A 12,724-nucleotide genomic window follows, 5' to 3' on the forward strand; every position below is an offset into this window, starting at 1 on the left:
CTGGAAGGATGAGAGTACACAAAGCCCTCACCAGCAGCCTGGCACCCACGAATCTTTATTTTTTATTCACTCACTTATCTTCATTCTTGCTGTAGTTGGCATGATCCAACCTCTTCCCCACCATCACCCACCACCTATACACACCCTGAAGGCATGAAATTCTCCCGTCCCCTCTGGAGACAATACAATTCACTGAGGACAGTGACATGTTTAGACCTCATTCTCTTCCCAGAAATACTAGCTGGGGATATGATAGGTTGACTACCTTTATAATTATTTGTAATAATAAAACTAACAAATATAACTCAGTATAAACCTATTCACTGGCCCATCTCCCTTTCTTCCACCCACTGAACAAACCAGGCCCTGATTACAAACTCAAGTCCTCACTGGGACCAGTCCTCAGGGTCAGCTCCTGTATTTCCCCTCAAGAGGTCCAGACAGGCTTCAGGTTTGCCTGAGCACGTTTATTTGACAGCACGACACCCCAGATTCCACTAACTCCTGTCCCTTCCTCCCCTCTGAGCATTCTGTTCCCTTTGTTTAAATGTGTAAGTTGAAGCTGCAAGGCACTGTGCTAGGCACTTTAGAGATGTCATTTCATCCCCATAGTAATCTTAAAACACTGTCTCTGCTCCCCAGCTGAGGAGTTTGGGTTCAGGATAATAAATGCCCTTGCCCGTGGGGCCTGCTGCCAATTAGGTGGCAGGGCTCCAATCCTGAGCTAGATCTCTGGGCCCCAAAGCCCAGGCTCTTTCCTCTCTGCCATTCGGTAGAGAAGTGGCCCCCACAGGATGGTCTCGATGGTGTTCTAAGAACATCCCTCCCACTGGGCGTGATGGCTCAAGCCTGTAATCTCGGCAATTTGGGAGGCTGAGGCAGGAGGATCCCTTGAGTCCTAGAGTTCGAGGCTGCAGTGAGCTATGACTGCACCACTGCACTCCAACCTGGGCAACAGAGCTAGATGCTTAAAAAAATAATCCTTCCCAATCCCCTGTGTTGGTGGTATTTGGAAGTACAAACACAGCCTGCGAGAAATGGCAAAGTCCACTGGATCTGAAGGTGGCGGTGAAGGGTAGAGACAGCTTAAGCTGTACACACTGAGATCTCACCAGAACATCAGGTTTAAGCTGTTCCTAAATCTGTCCCCACTCAAGTCTTTGGCCTTGTAATTTCCAGGTTCTCCCAGGCCAGCCCAGTAATAACTCACATACTCTGAGCAATAAAATCAAACAATTCCTAGAGAAAGGATAAGCAGATGACCACAAAGCTGAAAATAATGTACAATCTCATTTATAGGATTCTACTTTCCAGTTTACCTGGCACGCACTAAGAAAAAGTTACTTATGACCTGCCCCACAAATCTTTCACATGGCTACACCTAACCAATATAATTTTTAAATTACTGAATTAGTGCATTTGGTGTATGGGGTCCGTCGTCCTATCTGTGGGCAGGTAAACACCTTGAGATGGCCATATACTCAGTCATCCCACAGATGCTGAGTGAGTGCCTACAAAGTGTTGGATTCAGCTCTGTGCAACAAGCCAGCAGGAGCCCCAATATCTTAGCACTACAAGACAAGCTCCCAGAGTCTTCACCAGCTGGAAGAGCAAGCTGTGTATAGAAAAGAGGGTATCTATTGAAGGACATGAAAGAAACTGGTTAACCATCATTTGAGGGACTGGGGGTTAAGGCGGAGAGGAAAAATTACTTTTTACTCTGGATCTTTTTGTGATTTGTAAATTGGTTCTCTTAACCACATGCATGACACATTTGAAAAACGTTTTCTACAAGAAAAACGGGTGGGAACAATTACATAGAAATACTCTAATCTCATGCAAAAAGTCCGCATTACTAACTGGGTTGACTAATGGGGGAAGTTTAGCCTAGCTATCAAAAACACTCAGCTTCTACTCAGTCCTACTGAATAGAATTTCTGAGTAGAATCCTACAGATACTAACTCGACTTTTTCTGCTTCAATACTCTACCAGTGACACACTTGCACACACAAAACTATTCATTTCTGATGCTATGGTGGAGAGGGCTGCGAAACTGCCCCTCACACCTCCATGGCCCTTCTTCAAGAAGGGGAGGATCCACTCACACCTGAAAGCCACTTGGGATGTCTCAGAGGCCATTTTCATGTTGACAGTAACTTGTGAAGCAATTAATTATGTGTGGGAAGCAGATTTGCAGGGGAAGAGTTCTTAGCTAGCCCTCAGCTAACTCCTGAGGTTCAAGCTAGCTTTCGGCAAAAGCCCAAGACAAGGAATCATATCATCTACTACAACATTCTCACACGCCAAAACCAGTTTGCCTTCAAACTCATTGTACGGAACAGATGATTCTAAAGATCTATAAATTTTAATTGTATGTCACTGAATTCCTAATAGCACTTAACAGTTTCTTTGAAAAATTTCTTAACAGAACGTCAGAGTATTGCAACACTTTATTAAGAGTATTGGCTTTGAATCAGTAGCTGAAGTAACAATTGCATGAAGCCAGATTAGGTGCACTGCATAATACCCATACTCGATTTATTGACATTACTTACCAATTTATTGGACAAAAGTCAAACTTTTTCGTTTTTTATTAAGCACATTCCACAGTACAAAGCTGTCATGAATAATATCTGTACAATTTAACAGTTTCAATAGCTGTTCAGACACAAATTTATTTCAAACAGATAATTGGCAAACATAATTAATTACAAGTTAGAATTAGACTATCCCAGTGCTTTAAAACATTAATATAGCAGTAATTTACATTTGCTCAATTATGGTTAGCAAAATAAAGTCCAGAGTATGGCTGGGAATTACTATTATAATCCCAGAAAGTCAGAACTCCTTGGGTGCCAAAGTCCCCTGCTATAATTTAGTAGGCACAATTCAAAGGTTGTGTGCATATTCAAAGGCCATGATCTCCCAAGGAACAAGGGGAACTTCTATATTAAACATGCAAAAACAACAAAAAATCCATTCATTCATTCAGAATTGCCTCCTCCCCTGCCTCCTCCCTTCCCCCTGGGCTTTCCTAACCAGTTTGATATTGAAGCTGTAGGATGAAAAGTGGTCAAAGCTAAATCACTTTCACAACCACCATCAAGCTTACAACATCCACCTTATGAATGGAGGTTTATTGTTTACACTTTGAGACTCAACCTCTCAAAAACATAAATTAATTTAGTAACATGGGAAGGAAGGATTTTATTTTTAAAAGAAAAACTAAAAAAGCAAAGCCAACTCAATGAACAAATCACATACACACACATTGATCCCCACACCGTTCTCAATGCAAAGGACAAATCAGAGCCCAGGGGCCTTCCCTTTAGTGGTAGAGTGTGCTTCCACGGGAAGAGGTTTACTTTATAGGAGGCTGTTTATTGGTCCTTTAAAATGTTATTGACATTCCTTGATCTTTGGAAACAATGGCGAAGGGCAAATCAAACCTAATATTGAATAAGGGAGAAGGAGTGCCAATTGGATGCCAACGTCCTTTCCATGCACTGTCAGGGCAACAGTGCCATTTACACATTTGGGCTGTGTCGTCGGGAGGACTTGGGAGCTTTGAGAACCTGCTGGGGCCACAGCAGCAGCTGACACCAGAGATGACTGGGGTGGCATTCATGGGCTTGAGGCTTCACTCCACTTCAGAGCACCCACCCCTCAGCATGGGCCTCTGAACCAGCCTGACCTGCCCTGCAGGCTCCAACACACCAGCAGGCCCTGCCAGAACCTTGGCAAGGCCAGGATGCATGAATTCCAGAGCCAAGACAGCCCGTCAACAGGGCCTTCTTATTTCCCCTTCCCAGGGCCACGACTGCACAGAATAATGATTTTTGACAGCGAAGCCAAATGAATACTATGGGAGGTGACCACTTGTACTCAGGAGTACTTATGAGAAAAAGAATAAGAACAAAAAATGTTTAAGGTACCTCTCTATTGTATAATATATACTCCACAACAAATAAAACAGTTTGGTGTTAAACCTTAGAAATTACATTTTAAAACAAGATTCTCATTAAAAACACACACAAACCACACACACGCAATGACAACAACAAAATAAAAACACTGTATGAATACTGCAGGAAGGGTTCTAGGTAATCCACATCAACCCAGGTATCAGGTTCTTGAGCCCAGTCCATGGCTAAGTGCGAACACACTCTGTATTAGTGTCTCAAGCACAGGGGGCCCTGACTCCAGCATCTTTGAGGTTAAACTGTTATGTACATTATATCTACATGCGAATACAGTATTTTAAATTAGGAGGCAAGCACACGTATAAAGGTGTTACTCTACCAAATATCAGGAGATGGTTGGGGGACAGAGAACAGTTAATAAAAGAAAGAGCTATATTACCTGTTGGTAGATAATATAACTGACTTATAGTTCTTTAAATTAAAAGAAATTGGTACAGAAAGGAAGTATAATCCCAAAAATATTACTAAAACTTTCCATTGTCCAACATGTTCCTAATACAACAAGTCAGAATTCATAATGACTTGGACGGTCAAAAGGAGAATGCTAACTTTTGAAAATGAAAGCCCTGGACATTCTGGGTAGGTGTTTGGCACCCAAAATTTCACTGAAGAAGAATGCTGTTTCTTAATATCAAACCAAAGTGCAAAGCAATATAAATTAGAGGCCAAGTCTTCTCTTGACGGTCGATTTACTTCTGTAAAACAGATTCTATGTTCCTTTTCTATGAACAATTTACATTTGAAACATTAGATTTTTTCACTGATGAGGGAAGGAAACGGGCTTCTGTTCTACTTGAAGCCGGGGAAGCTAAGGTCTCCTTCTCAAAGGAGAGCCGGAATCAGAGGTGAGAAATGTCGGTACTTGAAGAGTTAGGCTGCTTTGCATCTACCCAGCGTCTAGAACCAATTCCAGCTTCATAACTCAGCTGTGAACGAACTCCCTTAGGCATTTGGTAGCCACGTAGCCAGTAGTTCAAGACTAGAAAACCCTGAGGAAAGAAAAACAGAAGCAAAGGGAGTGTGGGTGAACATTCCGTTTAGATGAGGATACACACACTCCACTCCACCCCCTGCACACAGCTACATGCATAACTTATTAGCATTAACAGCAGAAGCTGTAAGTTGTTTTGAGTGTACCACATACCAGGTATCACATTTATTTCGACCTCACAACAATCCTGTGAGGAAGAAACTATTATGACACCTGCTTCACAAATAAGAGAACTAAGGCTCAGAAAGGCTGTTTGGTTCAAAGAGTCAACAAGTGACAGAGAGGGGATTCAAGGAGAGGGCTGACCCTATAACCTATCACTCTCTCAGTACTGCTCTGAAAAAGTACACATATAACAAAAGATGCTTCACATTCGATTTTATATTTAGCATAATCTTTTATGACATTCAGAACCTACAAGAGGCCAGTCTCACATCCTCACGAGAGCCCTCATCGATCACAAGGAAACAAAAATATGCAAAAATTAGCCTTTCTAAAATAGAATGCTAGTAATCAGAAATTACTTCCTTTTTAATAAGTAAATCATTGGTAAAACAACAACAGTATGGGGGAAAGGCCACTGAATGTTCCATAATTTTTTGACTATGGCTTTGAGTCTGAAACACATTTTAATCACAATTTCTACATTCATCATGTATGTAAATATGTACACACACACACAAAAAAACAATATTCATGAGAATACTGATATTCACAATATTTATCATTTTTACATACAATGCAGGCTGACATTTTCTATTCTAAATCAAAATAAAGTCAAAACCCACTCAGATACTGTCACAATAAGTGATGCACTAAACCACTGGCCTAGAAAGTCTAAAGTCACCTTAGGTGGCAAAAAAAAAAAAAAGCAAGAGAGACTTTTTAAAGCTTGAATGCTTTTTTTAAAAGGTGATTTTCCCAGAAAGTTGTCAATTTACACAAAGATCAAGAATCTTAAGTCTTCTCAATGAATTTAAGATTCAATTTCATTTGCTACTGTTTTCCCATTAAGGATATTTAAGGGAACCTGAATTATTTCAAAAACATTAATGCCCCAGGACCAGAAGTGGACACTCTCAAATGCTGCTGAGGGGAGCATAAACTGACTGAACTCTTCTGGAGGGCAAAATGACCTACATACGCACATGTACCCTAGAACTTAAAGTATAATTAAAAAAAAAAAAAGTCTTCAAACGTGATACCTTTTAACCCAGACCCTCCAGACATTTCCAGAATCCCATCCAAAGATGATAAAGGGTTGGACAAATATTAGGTTAAAAGAATGATCATAGCATTGTTTTTTATAATCACTAAAAACTGGGGGTTGGGGAGGATAAATATGTAACAACAGAGCATATCCAAACAATCTAATATAATTTGGCAATTAGGAATAATTTGGACAAATACATTACTAACATGCAAGCATTTCACAATAAAGAAGAAAAACACATTTGAAAATGTACAGTTATAAAGCGTCATTTTAAAAAGCCTGAAAGGATCTATAAAAAGGAGTTAGTGGTAAACCACGAGCAGGAGTTTACTTTCTTCTTTTGGCTTATCTACTTTTTCAAATTTCCTAATAACGATCTTATATTGTCTTGTAGTAAGAAAAAACAATAAATTTTGAGCTACTGAATATATAATACAACATACAGCTCTTAGATGTTACTAATTTTTTTAAAAACGACTCCGCAGATAGATCTACTGCTGCATTTGCTGACATGGAGAGACTCTCACCTGATATTTTACAGGTGAGTATTTTACTGCAAGGTTAAATCATCATTAGGGTAGTGTTTCTTATTATGCATAAATCTTATGGTATCACATGGCTATAATTTTTTTCATGTTACAATAAATGAAAAGCATTTGGGGCCGCATGCGGTGGCTCACTCCTTTATTCCCAGCACTTCAGGAGTCTGAGGCGGGCAGATCAATTGAGGTCAGGAGTTCGAGACCAGCCTGGCCAACATGGTGAAACCCCATCTCCATTAAAAATACAAAAATCAGCTGGGTGTGATGGCACATGCCTGTATCCCCAGCTACTTGCAAGGCTGAGGCAAGAGGATCACCCGAGCCTGGGAGGCGGAGGTTGCAGTGAGCCAAAATTGCACCACTGCACTCCAGCCTGGGTGACAGAGCAAGACATTGTCTCAAAAGGAAAAAAAAAAAAAAAATTAGAAAAGAGCAGTAAAATCTATAAAGTTGACTGCCAAGGTTGCTGAAAGTAATAAAATTGAAGAGACAAACACATTTGTGGTCTCACTGCTCGTGCTGGGATACAGGGAACCTCCAGCTTAAGCAGATAAGATTTTTCCATTGACTTATAATTGATCACAACTAGGCAGTTGTTCTGAGGTTTCCAAAAAAGGTAGGTAGGAGGGAGGGCCTGGAGGAAGTAACACAAGTTTCCTTTCTACCACAGCCAATAAGAAACAGCATTGGTGATCACTGCTTCATCTCTCAACCAAAGGAATCTTGTTCAGGGCACTTTTAGGTAATATATAGATGTTGTCAGTTCATCTATTGTAATACACCAGAAAAAGAAAACCATAATATGGATGTCTTGAATTTTGCCATATGCCTCTTTAAGCAGTTTTTACTTGGGTCCATTCCTCCTTCCCTATATTTTCTTAGGCTTATTGGGAGGGGAGGTCGGGGGGAGGAGCAATCACTCAAGAGATCCTTGTCTCCTTCCTCTGTAATTCCTATTTTAAAGCTCCATTCAATAATTATAGTAATTCTGCCACGTGGATTTTTCAACTGACTTATGAAGCATCTATCCAGAAAGAAAGCAGCAGGGCAGAAGATTATGATCAGGAACAGTCTGAACACACTCGAGATCCATAATAGCAAATAGGTAAGTGGCTTACAGGTCACTCCTGCAAGGCAGACATAACCAACCACAACCAGTCCTTTGGGGTCCACGTGGGGTCCCAGAATCCTTCCAAAGGCAACACTCCCACCAGTCACTACTGACCAAACTGAGTTGGCATGAAGAAAACACTTATTTGCCATTCCTGATGTAGACCCTTGGTTTACCGCTAATAGATGGAACAGGGGCAAGACCAGAAGTCAGCCAACTTTTTCTGAAAGGGCCATATGGTAAATATTTCAGATGTTGTAGGCCATAAGGTCTCTGTTGCAACTACTAAGCTCTGCCACTGAAGCACAAAAACAGCCACAGACAATACATAAAGGAATGAGCATGGCTGTGTAGCACAAATCTTTATTTATGAACACTGCAATTTAAATTTCATTTAATTACTGCATGTCATGAAAAAAATTCTCCTTTTAATTTTTTTAAGCATTTAAAAATGTAAAAACTATTCTTAGCCTGTGGAGACAGGAAAAAAAAAAACTTAATGGATAAGCAGAGACTAATTAAAAAAAAAAAAAAAAAAACGGGTAGTGAGTTAATTTTGGCCCCTGGTTATATAGTTTCTTGACCTCTAGGTAAGACAAACTTCCTGGTGGAGTTCTATTTATTGGATCTTGGAATCTTGATGAAAGAGTATCTGAAAAGATGGTAACTTAGTGAATAGGTACCAAGAGTTCTCAATCTCTCCATCAAAAAAATTCCTAATTCTGCACATGGACTTTCTTATACTTTTGAAATTCAATGAACAGGAAAATATGTAATGATAAAAGACCACTAAGAATTAAGTAACGATTTTAAATAAATACAAATTTTATTAATCACAACAGTCTTTATATACATATATCCATAGTAGTATGTTTATGTGTAAACATTTATTCAATCTACAACGTTTAATGTGTATAGAATTCACTGGCCCTCAGCAGAACACACAGAGTTGTCAATACTGTTCCTAAGTCATCAGTTCCTAGGACACAGCCAAGTAAGACTTCTCATCTTCCAGACTGAACATGCTTAGTAATAATCAAAACATTCTGTCATCAATGGTTATAATGACTTTCAGTGTTCCTGTAACCAGAGGAAAGGACTTTGCTTCTCAGCGTATCTGTTGTGTTTCATGGAAGCAGAATAGGTTTTAGGGGTCTCTCAACAGATACTCTTCTCTGATTCATCCTTGAGGGAAGGATGGTGGTGGGTGGATTGTGGTAGTGGGGAAGAGAGGGATTTTGAATGTTTTGTCAGATGGTGATTTTTTTTTTTTTAAATAAAAGAACTAAAGGACAGGAAAGAAAGAGAAAAAGAAGATTCTTGTACCCCAAAATAAAATTCAAGACATTTTACTGGTGTTAAATTGATTATGACCTAAGAAATCATTTAGGAACAGTTTTTAAAAACAGGAACCATGTTCATCATCTGCCAAGATGAAAACCCACACAATAGGCAGGATTCCAACTCAAGCCTTGTATGGATGTGACTATGAAGATCCAGCCTTACACTTGAACTCTGCAAAAGTTGACACGTCTAAGAGAGACCTTGGTTCACACATCACCAAGGAACCCAAATCACAAAATTTCCCCAAAGGGAAGGTGAATTCAATCAGCAAAATTGGAAGGGGAGAGGATAGTACTCACCTGAAACGGGTGAAAGTGCAGACTGTTATCTAGAGATGTAAGTGTATGTTCTGGAGGGAGAACGGGTCTCATTCTGGGCACTGGGAGGCACATTTAAGAAATCCCAAATCAAAATAGTGTCATCATGGGAGCTGCTGATGATCTGAAACTCATCAAACTGGAGCCGAAACACACGTCCAGAATGTTCCTATGAAATACAAAACTTCATGAATAAAATGAGATCTTTACAGCCCCTGATATCTCACAATGAGAAACTGGGCAGAAGATGAAAATGCAGCCACTTAAACAGACTTCCTAAACGACTGTACAGAGCTCACTGAACTGTGTCCTTCATCCCAAGAACAAATGTTCTTCTTTCTTTTCCTGCTAGGCCTTTTCTTTCATTAAACTTTGTATCTTAGACTCTAGTCTACCAATATTTCAAAGATCATCTCAAAAAGGGCCTTAGAAAAGTAAACAACAATACATAATACCCATTCTTGATACACTCTAAAAATCCACTGGAAAACCTAGAACCAGAAAGACAGTTTGTTTTAACATGACCAGGATCTACCTCAAATTGCTGCCAGCATCAAAATTCATGGTGAAATAATAATATAAAGGTTCCCATTAAAATCAAGAAGACAGTTCTGCATCTTCTAGTAAATGCAAGAAGTGAAGAAACAGAAATAAAACTACTAAAATCTTTTTTAAATCTACTAATATTTCCAAATGACTATCTCTTCAAAAATATAACAGTACTTATAAATGGTATAAAAATTTATATAGTATAAAAATGTGCTGTTATTAAAACATAACCACAAATAGCCATATTAAGAAATCTTCCAAACCTACAAGAAGGAAATATTGCTTGCCCTATGAGGAAACCAGTCCACCTACAAATCAGGAAGCCTGCCTTCATATCTTAAGCTGCATTATGTCTCCCCTTAGGAAAGTGCTCACAGTAATGTAAACATCAAATATTCTCTGGTTTTGGCTAAACAAAATGAAGACTGAAATTCTCTGAAGGCATCTTGTGAGACACACAAGCGTTCCTGTGATACACCTAGACAGGACTATCTGCAAATGGTCATCCTCCAGCACAGGGAACCAATTCCCGTCTCAAGAGATCACATACCACCAATGTGCGCAAACACAATGTGCTTGCTGGGGCTCGAGGGTCAAGAGCAGCTTGCAAGTCCCAAACTTTAATTTTCCTAGAAAGGAAAATGAGATGTGATTAGTGGAAAAGTGAACAATTTATATGCTGTCAAACATTTCCTTGAAAAAAAGTAGTGCATCTGAACTGCCTATTTATAAAAGCTAATGGGGAACATGCTTATGTTTTTACAAATCATCTGAACCAATTACACTTGATTTTGGAAAAATTAAGAACCTACACATTCTCAGAATTGCTGAAATTTTAAAGAAATATTATTTTAAGGGAGATAAGAAAACAACTTCAGGTTATCTAAATTCAGTTCCGGACTTGATAACCTATGTCACCAAATTCATTCATCAGGGGACTCTCTAGGGCTGAGTGGGTGCTGCTGACAGAAGCTAGGGCTCTGTGTGAAATTCCAAGGATACCTTTCTCCAAATTAAGCAAATGCTGGAAGTTAGTAATAGGAGTACAAACAGACCAACTAACCCATTTGGGAAGTATATATAAGGTCATCTGGAAAGATTTACAGTTGCCATTTGCTCATTTAAAATGTAGTGAGGTGTTTTAAAGAGGGTTTGTTCAATTTACCAAAAAGGGAAAAGAAGAAACTTATTGTTGAACGAACACACACACACACACACAAAGAGCCTGGCTTAATTTAGGGATAAAGCAAAGAAGTCAATACCCCCACATCAACTATTGAAGCCTAAGCTATTGCTGGAGTTGACAGCGATGATTCAAAGCTAAGTTTAGGAACCACAGTGACTCTCCCTCTGTGTGATTTGGGGTAAGATTTAGTTCTTCTTTCTGAGCCTGAGTGTCCTCACCTAAACAACAGGTATAATAATACCTGCCATCCACCATTACACAGAAACCTACCACAGGACCTGGTACATACAGAGTTGCTTAATATATAACATTTCTCTTTCTTCTTGATACAGTTATAGCAGTACACCTGAAAATCTGAAAGACATACCCATCATAGGCCCCACTGACAATCCTCTTGTTATCAAACCGGATGCATCGGACCAATTCTTCATGTCCCTCTAGGACTCTTAAACAGGCACCACATTCAATATCCCAGAGCCTTGAATGAAAAACAGACCTCTGTGAAACAATTTCCCACACACGATTCACACTATCCGTAAGTTTTTTATATCTGTTCCATACAGATACAATTTTTCGCTATCTTGGAGCTCTTTATTTCTATCTCACTTCCAGTACACACCACACATATAAAGCTGTATGTGTACATTTATACCATCTGTGTGTTTCCAAGCACTAACCCAGGAAGAAGCCTTACTTTTTATTCTATTTCCTTTTATATGATTTGAAACTGTTTTTAATCATGCATCTGTATTACTATTTAAATAAAATCAACAAACCAGAAACTTCAATTCTATTTAATCCTTAGGCATTCTCTTGAGGTCTGAGTTGATAAAAACCATGTAGACAAATGGTGTAGGAAAGACTCTTCTGGGGAGACAGGGATTGTAGGCAGTAAAGGAGAAAGAGCACAGATGAGACAAGGTGGGAAAGGAGATATCACGTACAGCCAGGGGGTTAAGCTTCCGCCCCAGGCACTTCTAGCACAGTGGAGTCCATAAGGACCACTGAGGTTAGAACTGGCAGACCAGCAGGGGAGGTGGCTGTCTCTTGATGAGGCTTGGGGATACCCCTTCCTTGATACTATATGCTGAATACTGGGATTGACGGTTTACAAAGTCAGAGTGGGAGACTTACTAGGTACACGCAGTGTTCTGGTGGAAATATAAACCCATTGACAACACCAAGTCTTTTTCTCTGCATATGATTTATGTAACAATTCTGGAGTTAGAGATCTTTTTTCCTATTGTGACTGATTTTCTACAGTATTTGTAGAAAAAAATCATAGCTAGTTAGCATGTACAAAATAAAGTGAGCAAATTAATTCTATAACTTTTTCTTAGCCTCTCTACCAGTAATTCCTATGATACATCCAAAGAATGTATTTTATTACAGCTGCCCTTAGCAAATCTTCTTAGTACCCGTGATGATAGCATCTCTAATCTGTGATCAAAGCCATTCAGTACTGCCACTATGACTCCAAAGTAGTT

General features: G+C 39.4%; 1 protein-coding gene across 10 annotated transcripts in view; it reads right to left on the minus strand.

Annotated features, from left to right (window-relative positions):
• Positions 1-2,433: 2,433 nt before the first annotated feature.
• Positions 2,434-12,724, minus strand: part of FBXW11 (F-box and WD repeat domain containing 11) — a 146,467-nt gene continuing 136,176 nt past the window's right edge. For all 10 annotated transcript variants that reach the window (XM_003310956.5, XM_003310957.5, XM_009450125.5 and 7 more), the window contains 4 exons: positions 11,605-11,715; positions 10,602-10,680; positions 9,485-9,671; positions 2,434-4,973 (listed from right to left, as the gene is read on the minus strand). In XM_003310956.5, coding sequence (XP_003311004.1) covers positions 9,510-9,671; positions 10,602-10,680; positions 11,605-11,715 — 352 coding nt within the window. In that variant the 3' untranslated portion in view covers positions 2,434-4,973; positions 9,485-9,509. The remainder of the gene's footprint in view (positions 4,974-9,484; positions 9,672-10,601; positions 10,681-11,604; positions 11,716-12,724) is intronic.

This window comes from Pan troglodytes, chromosome 4 (genome assembly GCF_028858775.2).
Source record: "Pan troglodytes isolate AG18354 chromosome 4, NHGRI_mPanTro3-v2.0_pri, whole genome shotgun sequence".
NCBI lineage: Eukaryota > Metazoa > Chordata > Mammalia > Primates > Hominidae > Pan > Pan troglodytes.